Source organism: Ursus arctos, unplaced genomic scaffold, assembly GCF_023065955.2.
Source record: "Ursus arctos isolate Adak ecotype North America unplaced genomic scaffold, UrsArc2.0 scaffold_8, whole genome shotgun sequence".
NCBI classification, from domain to species: domain Eukaryota; kingdom Metazoa; phylum Chordata; class Mammalia; order Carnivora; family Ursidae; genus Ursus; species Ursus arctos.
Genome location: NW_026623100.1, coordinates 67442113 through 67461481, shown reverse-complemented (window position 1 = coordinate 67461481; position 19369 = coordinate 67442113). Strand labels below are relative to the sequence as shown.

The 19369-nt window shown below is 34.1% G+C and overlaps 1 protein-coding gene across 3 annotated transcripts in view; it reads right to left on the bottom strand.

Moving 5' to 3' along the window:
* ATAD2B (ATPase family AAA domain containing 2B) overlaps positions 1 to 19369 on the bottom strand; it is a 148934-nt gene that overhangs the window by 61719 nt on the left and 67846 nt on the right. For all 3 annotated transcript variants that reach the window (XM_026519592.4, XM_044390587.3, XM_057309379.1), the window contains exons 14-17: positions 17964 to 18123; positions 12917 to 13007; positions 7631 to 7942; positions 4514 to 4649 (exon numbers count right to left, since the gene is read on the bottom strand). In XM_026519592.4, the coding sequence (XP_026375377.1) occupies positions 4514 to 4649; positions 7631 to 7942; positions 12917 to 13007; positions 17964 to 18123 (699 nt within the window). The remainder of the gene's footprint in view (positions 1 to 4513; positions 4650 to 7630; positions 7943 to 12916; positions 13008 to 17963; positions 18124 to 19369) is intronic.

Below are 19369 nucleotides of genomic sequence, written 5' to 3'. Positions count from 1 at the left end.
CAATTCTAGTTGTAACACCTGCATGGATGGTAGCTCACCAGACTCACAGGAGGAGAAGGGGAGACACAGTCCAGTACATACTGAAAAATGTGTGGCACACTAAGGGCAACAGACAGGTAGAGATAGTCCAAAGCTCAAGACCAATGTTGGCTTAAGAAAGATTTGAGGGATGGGTGCCTGGGTGGCTCAGTCGTTGGGCTTCTGCCTTCGGCTCAGGGCGTGGTCCCAGGGTCCTGGGATCGGGCCCTGCACTGGGCTCCCTGCTCTGCTGGGAGCCTGCTTCTTCCTCTCCCACTCCCCCTGCTTGTGTTCCCTCTCTTGCTGGCTGTCTCTCTCTCTGTCAAATGAATGAATAGGGTCTTAAAAAAAAAAGAAAGATAGATTTGGCAGGGGGGCATCTGGGTGGCGCAGTTGGTTAGGCGTTCAACTCTTCGTTTCTGCTTGGGTCAAGATCTCGGTGTCGTGGGACTGAGCCCTGCACCTGGCTCTACATTCAGTGCAGAGTCTGCTTAGGACTCTCTCCCCCTCTGCCCCTCCCACCCCTCAAATAAATAAATCTTGGAAGGAAGGAAGGAAGGAAGGAAGGAAGGAAGGAAGGAAGGAAGGAGAGAGGGAGGGAGGGATAAAGAGAGGAAGGAAGGGAAGAAGGAAGGAAAGTAGATTTGGTAGTTACAGATGGGGGGAGACTTGGTAGTTATTAACAGAGATGAAAAAATGATGAAAATAATGAAAACACATCTCTTACCTGTTAGATTGATAAACAAAATTAATTTTAATACCACTAGTGAGTAGATATTGGGAAATTTGGTTTTCTCATGATTAGTGGTAATAGAAAAAAGCAAAATTTTCCAAACTTAAATTTGGCAATTATGTCACATACATGCTGATATGTATATCCAAGGATATTCTGCAACTCATCGCACTCCCAAGGACTCCCTTACCTCTTATTCTCTACATTTTTTTTCATAGTACATATCACCTAATATTTTATCTATCTATTATACTTATTGTTTTATTGTCTATCTCCACCTTAAAGGTAAGCTGAATGAGGTCAGGGGTCTTTGTCCATTCTGTTCACTGACATATTCCAAGTACCTAGGACAACATATGGCACGTGATGGGCACTTTGACAAAATATGTGAATGAGTAAACATGAAAGAACAAATGAATGATTCAAACAAGCAAGAAGATATTATTTTCATCTATCTGGTTGGCAAAGATTTAAAAAGGCAGTGTTCAGAATTGACACGGGTATAGGAAAAATAACACTCTCATATATCGGTGCTAAAAATGTAAATTGGTACAACTGTTCTGGAAGTCAATTTAACAACCTGTATCAAGTTTTTAAATGTATATATACCCTTTGACATAGCAATCACTGTTTTTAAAATTTACCCTAAGCTATGGATCAGATAGTGATGTTAAAAATGTATACTGAGAAAGATGCCTATCCAGATCCACATATCTATCATAAAAGAAGAAAATTGGATATTTCAGTCTTTATTAATAAGGTTATAAAAATTATGGAACATCCCCAAAATAAAATACTATGTAGTTATTTTAAGAGAATGATATTAAACATATACTGGCATGAAATAATGTTCCCAAAGTAGTAGATAAAAAAGCAAGTTAAATTAGCATTACAGGAGGATTTTAATTTACATAAAATAATATGTGGGTCTGTCTATACACATAGAATATGGAAGTGTGGTCACCAAAACTTTAACAAAAATTACCTTCAGGTGCTTGGGCTTTAATTTTTATTTTCTTCTTTATGCTCTTCTTTATTACTTGAATTTTCTACAGAGTATATCATCTTTCTAATCAGAAAAAACAAAGCTATTTTCATTTAGAAAACCTCAGAAAGCTCTGTTTCTAATCCCCTTATGGTAATATACAGTAAGAAAGAAAACTTACTTTCCATCATAAGGGTTTTCTATCAGATTGGTAGCCTTTAAATATCTTGACTTCTATTTCACCTTAAATCTAAATAAAGGTTTCACCATTGTTTTAGGAAACTATTCCCAGAAACAGAAACCCACCAACAATGCCCAAGCTAGTGTTACCGGAGACCAGTATTAAAGTCATGCTTTCTACCTATCGAGCACTTTTTCTGTATTGACCTGGAACATGCTAACACTTGGTTCAAACACAAAGCCAAACCAAACCAACAACAACAAAAAACAAACAAAACCCACGTATAGCCCTTATTAAAGGCCTCTATTCTAAAGTGTATGCTTCTTGGAAAGTATGAAAATTCCTACTGTCCAACCTACCTAAAAAAACAATACAATTCGCTATCTATTAAGTTCAGAAATCAATTTGGAAATCACATAGTATAATAGAAAAAAAAAATAGGATCCTAGGAAACAAAAAGCACAGAGCCTAACTCTGCTACCTGCTAAGACCTTAATCATGGGCAATTTTCTTATTTTTCATTGTGGTTCAGTTTCCTCATCTATAAAATGACCATACCACAAATGCTGTATGACTGATGAGAGGTCTATATGTATTGCTACATATAAAGCCTCAAGGTTTATATACCTACCACATGTCTAGTTTGTAATGAGCACTATCAGATGTTAACTCTGACCCTTCATACCCAGAAGGTCAGCAAACATCACCATTTCTTCTGTCAAGCCTTCCTTGATTTCCAATGAAAGCTTCTAGTTCTGCTATCACAGCACTTCAGCCATATCACAATGTCTGTCACCCTCAATAAAAAGAACTTCTCCAGAGTAAGAACTACTTTACATCATCTTACTCATGCTTATGTTTTCAGCACCTAGTACATTGCCAGGCATAAACACATAAAAATTGGGAGAATGGGTAGGTAAATAAAGAAATAATTGGAATTTACCAAAACATCTAAAACAAAAAAAGCTTACTCCTAGGATATAGCTGTCTCCCTATTAAATAAAAATCACATCATAAACTAGAAATTTTACATAAAAGAAGCTAAAATTAAACCAATTCATTCAAAAAGGTTAAACCAAACAAAACAAGCCATACCAGTGATACACATTAAATAACAGAGAATGTTCTTAATAAAAAGCCTCAAAACTGCACATGAAGTTTTCTAAATCAAACTCTATTTCTGTATCACTTTACTGACAACAGAGCTGGCTCATAAAATTGGAAGTCTTTTGATGAGAGTTTCTTAGCTCCTATTATATATTTCAAATCCAAATAACTAAACAAATCACACACGTGCACACAGGGTAGCCAGTTGAGAGTCAGAAAAAAAATGATTATTTGGTTTTCCCTTAGCCATCAATAAAATAGTTTTGTGAAATTACTGAAAAAGTCTAAGAAAACGTCCCTGAAGGCATAAAAGAAAAGATCTGGAATAGAAGAAAAGTTTCTAATAGAAGAACCTGCTGTTAAAGAACAAAAGAAAAAAAAAGTAAATGAAAGTAACTTAGTCTCATTTTAAAAAATAAGAAAGAGTTATCAGTGCAAATAATCAAATTAACATTTCACCAAAATCCACATGGGAGAAACTTAAAGTTGAAGACTTAAATTTGTTCAAATATCTCTTAAAAAAATTACTTAAAAGTACATATAATCAATCCAGCCTTTTCTAATAAAAGTGTTATCAGACCTACCTGACAGAGCAGTATGGTCCTACAACTACCAGGCTTATTACGTAAACGCCAGTGATGAAGCTGCTAGTATTTGAAAACTATTTGGTCTCTTAATTTAAAATTACGTTAGCACTAAAGTTGTTTACCCAATAAAAAGTGCATAACAATAGCTGCTTTAACGCAGATAAAGGTAAATGTAAATAGAAAAACCATAAAATCTACATCAGGGAAGAGTAAACCAATGAGGTTTTGGAGAATCAAAAAGTTATCTGTTTATCTGTTTACTGAGAAATTTCTAATTCAGAATCTTTTTAGTACTCTTAGAATCCCTATCATTTGACACTTGTTACAAATTAAAATATTCCAGATAACGATATATATTTCATTTCTAACCATTTTAGTTCAAAATAAAAGGCATTAAAATTGGGGACATGAGCTGACTTTCTAAAAGACAACCCTTCTTTCCACCCTGGTTTAAAAAAAAAAAAAAAAGAGAGAGGCACCTGGGTGGCTCAGTCAGTTAAACATCTACCCTCAGCTCAGGTCAAGATCTCAGGGTCCTGGAATAGAGCCCCACTGGCTGGCTCCCTGCTCAGCAGGAAGTCTGCTTCTCCCTCTCCCTGTGCCCTTCCCCCCCACCACCACTTGTGGTCTCTCTCTCTCTAATAAATAAAATCTTTAAAATTAAATAAATAAATAAATCTCCTTTTAAAAAAAGTCACAGTTTAGAAAAAAATAAACTTTAGTTGACCAATAAATCCATTTATTACCACACAAAAAAGCACACACAGTAAGTTTCCCAGAATTGTGTCCAAAAAGCATAAAAAAACACCTCGAAGTTACAACTGTAAGTAAAAATATACCATAATTCTAACCATAAAATAGTAAAAATCACTACATTTTTTAAAAATTGGTATGTTACTTACATTGTAAAATGAAGGTAGGGTTTATGTACAGCAGCAGCTGACGACTGTTTCTTTGGTGATCCTGAGTGACAACTGGTCTCAAAAATTGATAAAGCATTCTCATCTTCACTATCATCTAAAATCAGAGTTTCTACATCTGTTCAAAAAAAAAATCACAGATTATGAGGCTTATAAAGTCCTTTAATATTAATGCCCCACCAAGCTAAGGAAAATTGGTTTAAAAATCATGTGACATTAATAAGTTACCTATCAAATAATACAGCTCAACTAGGCAAACTGACAAACTGCAGGTTTTTTTAATAATTTGTAAATGGAACTAATGGAATTCTTTCACCTTTACAGACTACCTAAATACTAAGAGATGTGATTTGGAAGACTTCGTTGGATAACTATAAAAAGTCTGGAAAAGAAATGACACCCATATGCTTACTAAAAATTTCTAAGTTAATTTGACCAAAACCAGTGCATTTCATATATAATATCTTGCTTAGCTACTAGGGTGCTAGAGTTATGGCCAACTCTTATAAAAACAACAATTAGGAACAAACTGACTTATTTTTTAACATGGCACACACATATACACACATCTACATATCTGGTTAAGGGAGTCAGGAATTCTGTGGAAACAAAACCAATCTTAAATATGAACTCATTCAAGAAACATTAGTCCCTATATGAGTCTGCTATCTGTTACTCCTCAATGGACAAACTGGAACTATAAACTCTATTCAGAGTGCAATACTCAATACTTTACCTGGACTACAGCCTGAAGTACTAGTAACTGTGCTTCACATATACCTAACAAAAGTGTCCATTCGCTCAATAAAAAGCAATGCTACAGTGTAGATAAATGAGAGAGAATTAACACTGATAGAAATCATACTCTTCCCTCCCCCAAAAAAGGGGGGGAAGGGGATGATTTCTACAAAGAGGTACTAAACTGTGTGGCAGATATAGATTTCAACAATGGATTTTATAAGTTAAATATTTAGTATAAATAAATTATGAAAGTTAACCTGAAAAATAATTGAATACCTTTTGAGTGATAATTTCATATACCAGTCTAAGAAGAATATTAAGACCAAAACAAACCAGAATAATATAACTAAATAAATTAAAAGTAATTATTAATAATCAATTAATAATCAAATAAATCAAATAATCATAATTTGGTTTCTCTTCTCCACTGGTACATGAAGAACTGGAACTAAAGCATACTTTATACTTATTTTAAAAATTTATAAAACAGATAATAATGCCATAAAAAATTCTCAAATGAAAATAAAGGAACTATATCATATGTCCATTGGCAGATGAATGGATAAAGATGTGGTACATGTATACAATGGACTACTCCTCAGCCATCAAATAAAATGATGTGGACGGAATGATTTGCAACGACGTGGACAGAACTAGAGGATATTACCCTAAGTGAAATATGTGAATCAGAGAAAGACCATTATCAGATGATCTCACTCATATTTGGAATTTAATAAACAAACAGAGGATCATAGGCAAAGGGAGGGAAAAATAAAACAAGACAAAATCAGAGAGGGAGACAAACCATAAGAGACTCTTAATCATAGGAAACAAACTGAGGGATACTAGAGGGGAGAGGGGCAGGGAAATGGGGTAACTGGATGATGGACGTTAAGGAGGCCACATGATGTAAAAAGCACTGGGTATTATACAAGACTGATGAATCACTGAACTCTGCCTCTAAAACTAATAATACACTATATGTTAATTAACCGAAATTAAAAAAATAAAAAATGAAAAAATGAACTATCATAATCTCTCAAATGGGAAGATATGATTTTTATGATTTTCTAAACATGACAAAAATTTTTTTTAAAATTTGGGGAAAAGATACATATCCTCATTTATGAAAATCAGAGATAAGAAATGTACAATTCATGGCAGAGTACCTGGCTCAATCATAATAAAATATTTATTTCCCTATTTGACAAACTTAGGAGATCAAGTAATCCATGTGATATAGGTTCCAAAAAATATAATTTATAAAGACAGCAAAATGCACTGAATGTTTATGATTTTTACTATATATAATATTTTTAATGTTAGTATAATTAATTGAACAATTTTCTGGTGCAGACTACATGCCAAATAAGCTATTAGGAACTGGGAAAATTAAGATAATTAAAACTCATTACTTTCTCTTCAAAGTTCACAGACCTTACTTTGGTTAGCATATAAACCTAGTTTGCCTGTAAATGGATGACTTTTTTTTTTTTTTAAGATTTTATTTATTTATTTGAGAGAGAAATAATGAGAGGGAGGAGGGTCAGAAGGAGAAACAGACTCCCTGCTGAGCAGGGAGCCTGATGCGGGAGTGGATCCTGGGACTCCAGGATCATGACCTCAGCCCACCCAGGCACCCTCAATGGATGACTTTTTAAAGGCAGTGTTCCATTTTTATCTAAGGTCCAATCTTGAAGCTAGAATTCAAGACCTTATACAACCAGGTTCTGATTTACTCCCTTACTAATGATTTACACTCCATTAATACAGCACACTGCAGAGTGCCCTACCAGTACCAACAAAATATATTTGATGAGTTGAACCCAGAAGGACATTATAAGCAACACAGTTAAGAGAGCAGGCTATAGAGTCAGGTGCCCTGGGTCTGATTAAGCCCTAGAACTTACTGAATGACCCAAATAAGTGAATACTTCCTAAGTCTCCCAGTCTCCTCCTTTACAGTATAAAAGTACCTGCCCTACTGGACTGTCATGAGGATTAATAAGTGACAATTTATTTAAGGGCTTTATAATAAAATAAATGTAAGCCATTGTTACTATAGTCAACTTTTCTAAAGATAGTAACACATCCACATTAAGATACTGAGAATGTCCCAAGAGGTAACAAATAGAACTAACGTTCATTCTTTCTTTTGACAAACATTCACTAGGCAACTACCATATGCCAGGCAATATACCAGACCTGGAATACAACCTAGTGGTGAAACAGATACATTTTCTATATTCATGGCAAATATAAAATAATATCACACAAGTAACCTTATAAGGAAACTCAGAATTTATTTATGCCTATACTTGTTTCATTTTAACAATATGAAAAAGTACTTTATAGTACCTTCTTTCTTGTCACTCTGGCTAATTTCAGCATGAGGAAACACTTTTTGCAAGACTGCTAGGATGTTGTTGAAGCTCCTTTCCAGCAGCGGTTTTATGATGGGGGATAGTGCATGTCCCGAAGACATGACAGCACGCTGGGAAGCAGGCACAATATTCTGCATTGCATGGTAAAAATCTTGGGCATTGAGCACTATTGAGGAAACATCTAGCTGCAGTTTATGACTGCTAGCGTAGATCTGGGGGTAACGCCTCCTCAGGGCAATCAGGGCAGCTTCAGTGCACAGGGCCTTGATATCAGCTCCACAATAGCCTAATGCACAAAAGGGAAAAGAATAACAAAGGTAAGTTCATTCTCCCAGTACCAACTAGGTTTGCAAATATATACATCTTTATCTGAGGAAATAATTAATACTAAATCAATAATTATGTGCAATTTTATCAGCAAAAACTGACCACTTAAGTCACCTAATAAAATTATTTACTCAGTAAGACTAAAAGTGTTTTGAGTATTTTAATTAACAAAACATGAACTAATGATATCAAAACAAACCATCTATTTTGTGCCAAAATCACTGATTATAATGTACAACTTTCTTCAGGAAAGGTTTTTTTAACAATAAATTTCATCCGAACCCTTCATCAATATTCCCAATAATTAGTATAGTCCTCATGACATTACACTTACCTATAAACTTTTCTAATACTACTAATTACCAAACACATATAAGGGAGTAGCACAAAGTGGAATATATGCAGAAATTTCAAGAACAGAGCTATTCTCCTACCAACTTTGGGTGCAAACCACAGCAAGTTTGTATCTAATTACCCCAAAAATTATACTTTAAAGTTGTCACCAACTCTGATAATATCAAAGATAGTAAAGGGAATAAGAATCCATTAATTTTCCACATTAACGTCCTTTTAATCTATGCATTTAGCTTAAAAAACTGATAATCTAGTTCTAAGGGCTATACCAACACAGGGTATTATCCATTATCCATACTTGACTGATTATGTAGTTAATAGATCAAGCTCCCACTGTTAAGTCATTTCACTCATTTAAGCAACAAATGCATACAAAAACACACAAACTGTTAGGTCTCAACCACAAAAAGGAAGAAAACGCAAACCAGCAATTTTTTATGTCAGCAATTAAACTTGCATTTGGCCATCTTTATCACCCCAACTAGAATGTGAGCTTTGTGAGGGTATGGGTATTCATCAGTTTTGTTCACTAACATATCTCATATACTGAAAATAATGCCTGGCGTGGCATTCAGTAGATATCCAATAAATATGTCCTGAATGAAAGAATGAATGAAAAAAGAACAGAGTAACTCCAAGGTTATAGTTTGGGGATGTACAATTGTGAGGTTACCATATACTACCATTAAAAAGTGGAAGAATTATATTCATTAGGCTTTTCATTTTTTTTTTGAAGAAATCTAAATTCTTTTTTTATTAAATGGCCAACTTACTGTGAATAAAAATTTCAATGAAAACTATGAAAAAACAGAAAAATATTACATTCTTAAAGAAATATTTATTCAGAGTTAAGGGAAAATTTAGTATAACCTGTGAAAATCTAATTCAGAAAACCATAAGCAGATGAAGCACTAACACAGTCCCATGACCGCAATCTCCCAAATAATTCTCAGAATAACCAAATTTACCATTAGTCTTTCATTTTATATACCATTTCTCAATGAATAAACCTGGAAAAAAGTATCTTTTCCTATGCTGTACATATCCTAGTTATATTAGCTCAACAAAATAACCGTAAAATACCAGCTCAGTTATAAACAGTTAGTGAAATAATCCACTTCAGAGGAAGTAAAAAATAAACTACCATCTTCAAACAATATAAACAACTACATTTCTTTTTCTTCTTTGAAAGCATATACAACACAGTTGATGAACATACCATATGATCCTATTTCTAAGAGCAAAAGCCTAAATTTCTTTTTTAAGAAGCTAAAAAGAAAGCTCAGAAACAATGCAAAACAGAAAAAAAGCCACTAAAAGGTATTTTATGTAATAAATGATACCCATAACATTTATGTTCTACATGTTAGTAACATACATAATAGCAATGTACTGTTCATTTTCGCTTAATCTACTAAAGATAATTTAAAAGTGTAACAATAGGTCCCATTTAAAGAAATAAATCTTCACTTGGATTACCATAATCAATAGATTATAAAAGAGAGGATTTATCTTCATTACATTTGCCTATGAATGAGAATTACTGGTTTATATCTGTAGTTTTCAATCTTGACCACTGATCTGAATAAACAATGAAACTGAAACAAAAATAGATTCCCAACAAACTTAGTGAATCAGAATCTCCAGTGATTTAATATCATAAATGTGTATTTTGAGAAAGTTTTACAAGTGATTCTGATATACAAAACAAAAAACTGAGCACTACTGGATTACTAGACTCTAAAACATAATTAAAACTACATGATAACCACGGCTAAAGAGATTATATTTAAGATCACATGTCCTGGTTTGAGCCTCTTGTCTTGTCAAAATTAAAAGCATATTTTTTCACTCTCCAAAGGGTCCTGATTTAGAAAAATAAATATAGATAATATGATCATTCTAAATATATGGAAAATATATTACAGCCTTTTGAAAGTTAAAAGTTGATGTTAAAGAAAATGTCAGCATCCCTTTCATAAGAATTCCATCATCATATTTATTCTACCATTACAATTCGAATACTCTGATGAACACAAATATCTAGATACCAGAGAGAAGCATTCTTTTGAAAAAATGAAACAAGGCGAAACCAGAGAGGGAAACAAACCATAAGAGATTCTTAATCTCGGGAAACAAACTGAGGGTTGCCGGAGGGAAAGGGGTCAGGGATGGGGTGGTTGAGTGATGGACACTAGGGAGGTATGTGTTTGTGATGAGTGCTAGGTGTTGTGTAAGACTGATAAATCACAGACCTGTACCCCTGAAACAAATAATACATTATATTACGCCCAATGTGGGGCTTGAACTTACAACCCTGAGATCAAGAGTCACATGCTCTACTGACTGAGCCAGCAAGGCACCCCAAGAAAAAGCATTCTTAAATACCACCACTGAAATGGAAATTTGTCGGAAAAACTGAAAATACAAAAAGGTCATAAACAAGTGTAATACCAAAATTTTATAGTTACTGTTTAAGTAAAACATCAAACATAATGAAGGCCCACAAGATAGATGCCTCATTGATACACTTCGATTGTTTTGGCCCTCTTAGTGAAAATGAATAGAGAACCTTAAGCTCCTACTATTTGTGCATGTGATCTAGACACCAAAATCATGTGAGGACTACTTTTAAAAATCACCCCTATTAAGCATCCAAACCCCTCCATGTACTTGGGAATTTATTTCAAGGTAAAAGTTACCAAATCCATAACCCCTAACAGGTCAGCTGTCTGCAGTTTTTCATCAAGACTACATATTTTTTTTCTTAGGCATAAATTTCACTGAATTCATACATGTTAAAACATGTTTGGGATACAGAAAGTGGTAAGTTCATAATGAATTTAAAATGTATTACTATTTCATTCCTGTTTGAAGACCTGCATTTGACTTTTTGTTTTAATCTGAAACTGGCTTCTTATGTCACTCTTCAGGAAGAAAATGGTACAGATACAAGCAGATTCTAAAACACCACCACCACTACCCCCAAAGGCAAGAGAAGTTTTTTAGTCCTATAAGAAATTATGTCTTTAATATGTTTGAACTTAAGAAACTGACTAAAAGCCAAAATAAATCACTTGGAATAATGAGAAGTTGTGGCCTTTGGAAATGAAAAAAGAAACTAAGATTCTTATTTAGGATAAAGAATTAGAGTGTAACATTTCAGATGGTAGATAGAGGGTTATAGCAAGTAATTTTAAGATACCTATCGCTTAGGGAATTTCCAAAGTTATCTGAAGACTTCTGCTTATTTCAGTTAAGGATCATTCTGTGACAGAATCACAGAAAAATCTACACAGATTTCCCAGTCTGATCGGTACACTAATAAAATAATATCATAAAAGTAGGAAATAAAAGGGGTCAAATTTCAAAAAGGGAAAAGATTGGATTTTGTACCAAATACCACCCTCTCCCATTAAGCAGCACAAGGCTTTGCAAAGGTCAAGCCAAATTAACATGAAATGGGTTTGGCGCATGCTCTCTTATACCAGGCAAAGCTTAAACTGGAGTAGTGCTGGAGAGATTTACGTTTTCTCCTCACCAGAAGATGTCGAGGTCTTTGTGGTTCAAAAGCTGAGGGATGTTGCTTCGGAGATGGAGGTCCCTGTGGATGAAGAGGATAATTCGGATGTAGCTAACTGAATGGACTAATGTTCTATTTAAGTTTTAATATCTGATGGTGGATCCCAATGATTTTTTTAACTAAGTTGTTCTTTCTGGTTTTGGTAACTTTAAAGTTTTCCCAAGTAGACTGTTGATTGGTAGTGAACTTATTTTGGGGATTTTTTCATAATGCTTAAAAAGTTCATGGAAAAAGATTTCTTAATTTTTATTTGTGAGAGAGTAAGAGGAAAACAGACAAAAGATAGAAAAGAATGAAGGAGAAATACCATTTTGTGTATACTCAGTTGCTTCATACTGTATTCATTTTTATTTCAACCTAGTTAGAGCCAAACCCTTGAATTCCATCACCTATATAGGATCATGTATGCATATAAAATACTCTCAGTACATCCTTTTAGGACAGTAGTATTCATTCACTCTGTGGGGAGGATCTTCCACTCTGTGAATAATTTAACATTAAATTGGAAAGTTTTATATTTGGGGAAATACTACCAGATGCCAGTAAGTATTTTCTTTGAAGACTCCTCTCACTCAACTTCTTTCTAGACCACAGGCATGAAGATGAGCCCATCAGGTAATCTGCAAAGTAAAAGACTACAGTCCTGCCTTCAACATGGACCTTCATCTCTCAAGGTTAAGCTTATTTTTCTTAGTAGAATTTCTGAGGGAACAATTCCTAAAAGGACACACGGCAGTAATATTATGGAAATCCAGCACTCAATGAAAGGAATATTACTACTAGCTTTGTTAATAATCAAACACCTAATGGCAGCTAAAATCGTAATTTAGAAGTGTTCAAATTTCAAATGAAACATTCAAAATAATTCTTACATTTAAAGGCAGAGCCAGCCATCTATTGCACAGAGACATAACTATATTCATTCACATTCCAAACATAGGGGAGGCTGAGCAGAACAAACAATAACAATCAAAGAATTCAAATAACAGCACTCACCAACACATTTTTCAGCCAATTCACCTAAAAAAGCATCTGACAATTTTGGATTCCAGTCTCTGGTATGGATTTGTAAAATGTGTTTTCTTGCCTAAGAAAAAAAGTACAAATAAGTAAAATACCAACAACCTCTCAAATGTATTAACTGGAACAAATTTATGTACTCATCATACCCCAGAAAAACAACTGTTTATTTTAAAAGAAATTTAAACACCATAGCATCCACATCAACTCTGATTTCCACAATAACAATGCAGTAATATGCTGGAGATATCGTGTGTCTGTTTCACAAACTAAGATATTTAATCTTCTGAGAGGTAAAGGAATTGACTAGTGGAACATATGACTACATGACTAATCTTGACTGATGTAGGACTAGATTCAAAACTAAGTTTCACTGTTCTACCACATCAGATCATTTTTACCATCTAAATACATATGAACAAGAAACTTTAATGTGTTATAATATTCATAACCTTTTTTATTAAAATATAATTAACATATAGTGCTATAATAGTTTGAAATGTATAACATAATGATTCAACAATTCCATACATTACTCAGTGCTAACTTTTTTTTTTTTTTAAGTAGGCTCTTCACCTAACACGACGCTTGAACTCACGACCCTGAGATCAAGAGTTGCATGCTCTACCAACTGAGCCGGTCAGGCTCCCCAATTAGTGCTAACTTTTAAACAAACTCTAGATTTAGATTTCATAAAACTTTTGGTTCTATCATATGCATGAGTTATTATAACTGACAATGAGCTAAACAAGTAATTTAAAACTTGAAAATAGTTTTAAGTTGAAACGGTTTTCAATTATACAAGTATAACGCACATTATTACCTCGTAAGTTAGTAGATGCCTTGGCATTTAATAAATAACAAGGCAATATTTCAGTAAATATTAATTTAATTCATTTTAAAAAATCAAATGTTTGAGCAATTCTACCTTGATTTTTTTTTTCAAAATAGCATCCTCTACCTTGTATCTGATTGTATATCACAATCAAAATTTTAACATCTTGGTTTCCAATTAAATGAAATTTCTTCTTCTTCCAGTCAAAAAGAAACTGAAGTAGTAAGAATCCATAATCAGCTGATATTACCATCATGAAGAGTTCTATCAGACTTTTATTTTCAATTTTGCCTTCTTTCAAGGAAAAAACACTTTGTAAAACTTGAATGCACGCATACCCTTAAATCTGCTACTTGAGCTTTTAAGATTATGAAAAAGAGGGGAGCCTGGGTGGCTCAGTCAGTTGAGCGGCCAGCTCTTGATTTTGGCTCAAGTCATCTCCAGGTCCTGGGATCAAGCCTCACAAGGGGCTCCACACTCAACAGGAAGTCTGCTTGAGGATTCTTTCTCTCTCTCCTTCTTCCTCCTACCCCTATCCCTGCTCATGTGCACTCGCTTGCACTATCTCTAAAATAAATAAATCTTAAAAAAAAATATGAAAAAGCAAATTATAACCAAGATGATAATCTTAGTAGCTTGATGAAGAATTCGGGGTCCAGGACCAAAACAAAAAGAACTTCAAAGTCATCAAGATAAACGTTGCTCAAAAAGTTGATAAAATCTGGTAACAACAGCTATTGTTCTAATTCCAAGTTGTAAGTTAGGTGTTCAGCTACCAAAAATAAAGCAATGATGTGACACTTATTTTCTTCCAACTTGAAGTATCTGCCTGAATAGATACTAAAAAAGTAAAATCTAGGTAAAAAAAAAAAAAAATCCGAGAGCTTATATTCTCTAGAAGATGACATTAAGAATCTATTTGACCTCATTAGCAGCACGGGCACCACTTGTAGAAGACCCTTACAGAATTAGAAACACACCGAAAAAAAATTCTGGCTGGAAGACACCTCAAAAAAGATCTGTTCTTATCCTGTCATTTTACAAAATAAGTCAAGGTTTACAGGAATGAAATTAATTAGTTAAGGTCAAAATTATTGGCAGGTCTCTAAGATGTTCAGTGCCTTGCTCTTTGTCTACGTAATCAATCAGAGTCTCCCTCCTTTATCGTAAAAACAAGAAATAGAAAAAGAAATTGCTTAAATCAGAAATACTTCACTACGCACTTTACTCTATATGGCATACAGAATAGTAAATTATACTGCTTCCCCTAAAAGAAAGTAGTTTCCTCTACTATTAAGAGTCAGAGGCAAATTCAAGCTCCCCATTTTTCAGGATTCATAAATACACACATAACAATAATCTTAAGTGTTGATGATAATAAAGGAAACAAAAGAAATTAAAAAGCATCACTGCCTCAAGAAGGTATGTGCTATTTCATGCTAATAAAGAGTTAACTAAATTACTAAAATTTGGAAGAATCAAGGCTTGCTTTTACTTTTTTTTTTTTTTTTAACTTTTATTTGGTCAAACAGCAGGAGTCATGATATTCCACTGCCCAAACTACAGGACAAATATGAGACACTGACTGGTATCACTTTAAATTAATGTCCCAAACAGATCCTTATCACTGTCTTTAATCCTTCCCTAGGTCATTCATTAGGTCTATCTCCTAGCAGACTAGTTCAGTTTCTCTGTCTTCACACCCAGCTTCTCATTCAGACCTTGCTTCTTAATTCACTGAGAAAACTAAAGCAGTTAGAGGAAAAGTTCCAGAGACACTCCACACTAAATCTGTCCACCTGTAGGCATTTGTACCCATAATATTCTGTCTTCTCCCTAGTATCACAAACTATCCAATTCCTATCTAAAGTCATTCTCGCCACCCATATAGTAATACTATGGCCCTTCTTGCCTATTAAGGACATACTGGGTAATTCTTTCTCGATTTCATCACCAAAATTTCCTTCTCTATTGGCTATTTGTCCCAGCTTAAAAATAACACACTTTCTCTTGCCTCTAATTCCCTCAACATCTATCACCTCAATTCTTTGCTTCCTTTTGCAACAAAACTCTTTGAAAAACTTACTTTCATTCTCTGTCTCCACTTCCTCTCCTCCTGTTCTCTCTTAAACTAACCATACTCCAGTCAGGCTTTTTTTGCACTCACCTCTATGTCAACTTGCTCCCATCTAGGTTAACTGATAACCTACATAATGCTAAAAACAATGGCCAATTTTCTCATCTTACTTAAATGAGGAACATACAACAAAGTTAGTCACAACCTCTTCATTGATACACTTTCTTCACTTGGCTTCCAGAATCCACTCTGATACTTTTCCTTTTACCTTACTAACTGTTCCTTAGGACAGAGGATTGATAATCTCAATCTTACAATCTCATGACTTTAAATATTATCTAAGGAAAAAAAAACCAAACAAACAAAACTGTCCAAGCCTGTTCCACACAGACCAAGAAAAAACGACGTTAGGCTTAAGTCTCAAAGCACGGTTTCCTTGAAATGTAGAAAGTTAAAATTCACATGGAAAACTATGTCAAGATCCATGCTATACAATGTGGTAAGCCACTAGCCACATAATGCTATTTTATTTAAATTTTTAAAGAAAATTTAAAATTCAGTTCCTTAGTCACAATAGTGACACTTCGAGAGCTCAATAGCCACATGTGGTTAGTGGCTACCTGACTGGACATTGCTCAATGCACAAGGCAAATACAGAATATTTCCATCATTACAGAAAATTCGATTGGACAGAGCTGTTCTAGACCTTGTTTATTGTTAAATCTGTGACTTGTGTGGACTGCACCTGAATTGTGAGGACTATAATTGGCATACATGACTGAGGGCCACATGACTAGAAGACAATTGGTTAATCGAGATAATGGCTTTTCTGTGCCAAAATGTACACAGACTGTGTTTCTTAGAACTAAACAAATTACCCACGTACGCTAGAGCCTAAAAGATGTGCTTGGACCATCAGAAGTCCCGAACAAGACAGCTGATGCTTTCCCATGCTGAAAAAGACTGCTCCCATTTCAGCCTTGTCTTCTACAACTAAGCACACCTCTATGCATTGATACAGTCCTGAAAGCTACACTGGGGTAATGAAAATTATGCTGCATATGCTAGGCTTCCTATCCCGACAAAGTCAGGTAAATTCAGTACCTAACTAAAGCCTTTAAGTTAGACAGTCAATCCAAAACTGAGACACCTACTAGTGGCTGTGCAGACTGATTTCAAGCTGAAGTATGAACTGCTCTACACAGCAGCACCACTGCCTTCATTTCCCTATAGCCTTGTACACTGTTCTAATCACAGCCTTTTACATCTATGTATGTAAACCAGGCACTTTACATGGAGAGCTAAAATCAAAGCTATGTAACAATTACAAATGTGTATGTGTGCATATAATAATATCTATATATAGTATCTTCTTTCTCTAGGTTATATTTATATGTTATAAATGTTTTAATTATGCTTATCTGAAATGTTAAATTACATGGGAAACAGTCAAATAAAGTATCTTCTCTACATATATCTCCCCCTTTCAAACTTGAGTTTCCAGTGAAGAGACAGTCAATGATTAAACTACTCAAACCAAGAACAACAATAAAAATGTCAAGCAGGATTAAGGAAAAAAAAAACTATATAAAATATTAAATAACATTTTACACAATGACTATACATTGCCCTGTTTTAACTATACATTCTTAAAAATATACTATTATGAATAACTTTTGCTGTTTTTAATTAAATATGATATCATGGTCATTTCTATAAAAATTTGCACATTGGGTTCTTATTCATAAACTCACGAATACTCTAAAAACATTATTTTTATGGGAACACAGCTCCTTCGGCTAACTAGAGACATATAACCTGCCATCCAAGGTAATTACTACAAATAAATCTGGAGAACTAAAGAAAAGAATAAATAAGCATTTCAGTAATCTAATCAAGGGTTTTCCTCTTCCTAAAAGTCATAAATATTCTAACAGGTATTAAGAGAAAAAGACTAAATTATTCAAGCATTTTTTTTAGAATTACTAAGATAGCCCCTTAAGTACAAAATTTTTAAAATGAAAGTTCATAAAATACCACTTTCAAAGTGCATATATGCTTCAAAACTGGAGACAAATAGATCTTCATATATTAAAAACAGAAACTTTTACCTTTTGATCAGGCAGGTTGAAAAGGAATTCTCTGTCAAAACGACCCGGTCTCCTAAGAGCAGGATCTATAGAATCAAGTCTGTTTGTAGCACCAATAACAACAATTTCACCCCTATTATCTAATCCATCCATAAGAGCAAGGAGGGTTGACACTATAGAGCTGTAACGAAAGTTTCAGACAAAATTGTAAATTAAAAAAAGGAAAGAAAAAGATTGTAAAAACTGCTCAGATTAAACTTTATCAGTCTTATATGCTAATAAATTTATGCCATGAATAAATTTTAGTGCAAAATAATGTACAGAAATCATTTTTGAAAGTATTCAAACAAAACATTTAATAAACACAGAAACAACAAAAGAGATCAGGACTTTATCAAAATTAACAATTCTGCACTATCAAGAAAAATGAAAAGGTACCTAAAGAATAGGAGAAAATATCAGCAAATTATATACCTGAAAAGGGTCTAGAGTCCAGAATATAAAAAGAGCAATCACAACACAACAATATAAAGAAAATAAACGCAACTTAAAACAGTCAAAAGATTTAAATAGACATTTCTCCACAGAAGATATACAAAGGGCCCATCATAAGGGATATCCAATCAAAACCGAATGGGGTACCACTTTAAACCCACTAGGATAATAAATAATCAAAAAGACAGTAAGTATTGACAAGGGTGTAGACAAATGGGAACGTTCACACACTCCTTGATGGGAATGTAAAATGGTATATCTCTTTTGAAAACAGTCTGACAGTTCCATCAACTCTTAAACATAGAGTTATCATATGATCCAGCAATGTCCATAAAAGACTTGTACACAAATGTTCATAGCAGCTTTATTCACAAGAGACAAGAAGTCGAAGCAATGTAAATGTCCAAAAACTGATGAATGAATGAATTAAATGTGGCATATCCATAAAATAAAATATAATTTGTCAAGAAACACACATGAAATACTGGTAGATGCTATAATATGGGCGAACCTTGAAAACACTGGGCTCACTGAAAAAAAAAAGTCACAAAAGCCCCCATACTGTATGATTCCACTTATATGAAATATCCAATAGGCAAATCTACAGAAACATCATGTATATTATTAGGGGTTGCCTAGGGTTTGGGGCGACTGAAGAGGAGGCTGGAGAGAGATGGCTAAATGTTAAAAGGTTTCATTCTTTCTGGGGAGATGAAAATGTTCTATAATTGATTATGGTGATGGTTATACAACTCTGGAAACATACTGAAAGCCACTGAACAAACAGTTTAAATGACTGAACTGTATGATACAGGAATACTATCTCAATAAACTGTTTTTAAAAAAGAAATATAGGAGCACCTGGCTGGCTCAGTCAGTAGAGTATGTGACTCTTAATTTCTGGGTCGTGAGTTTGAGCCCCACACTGGGTG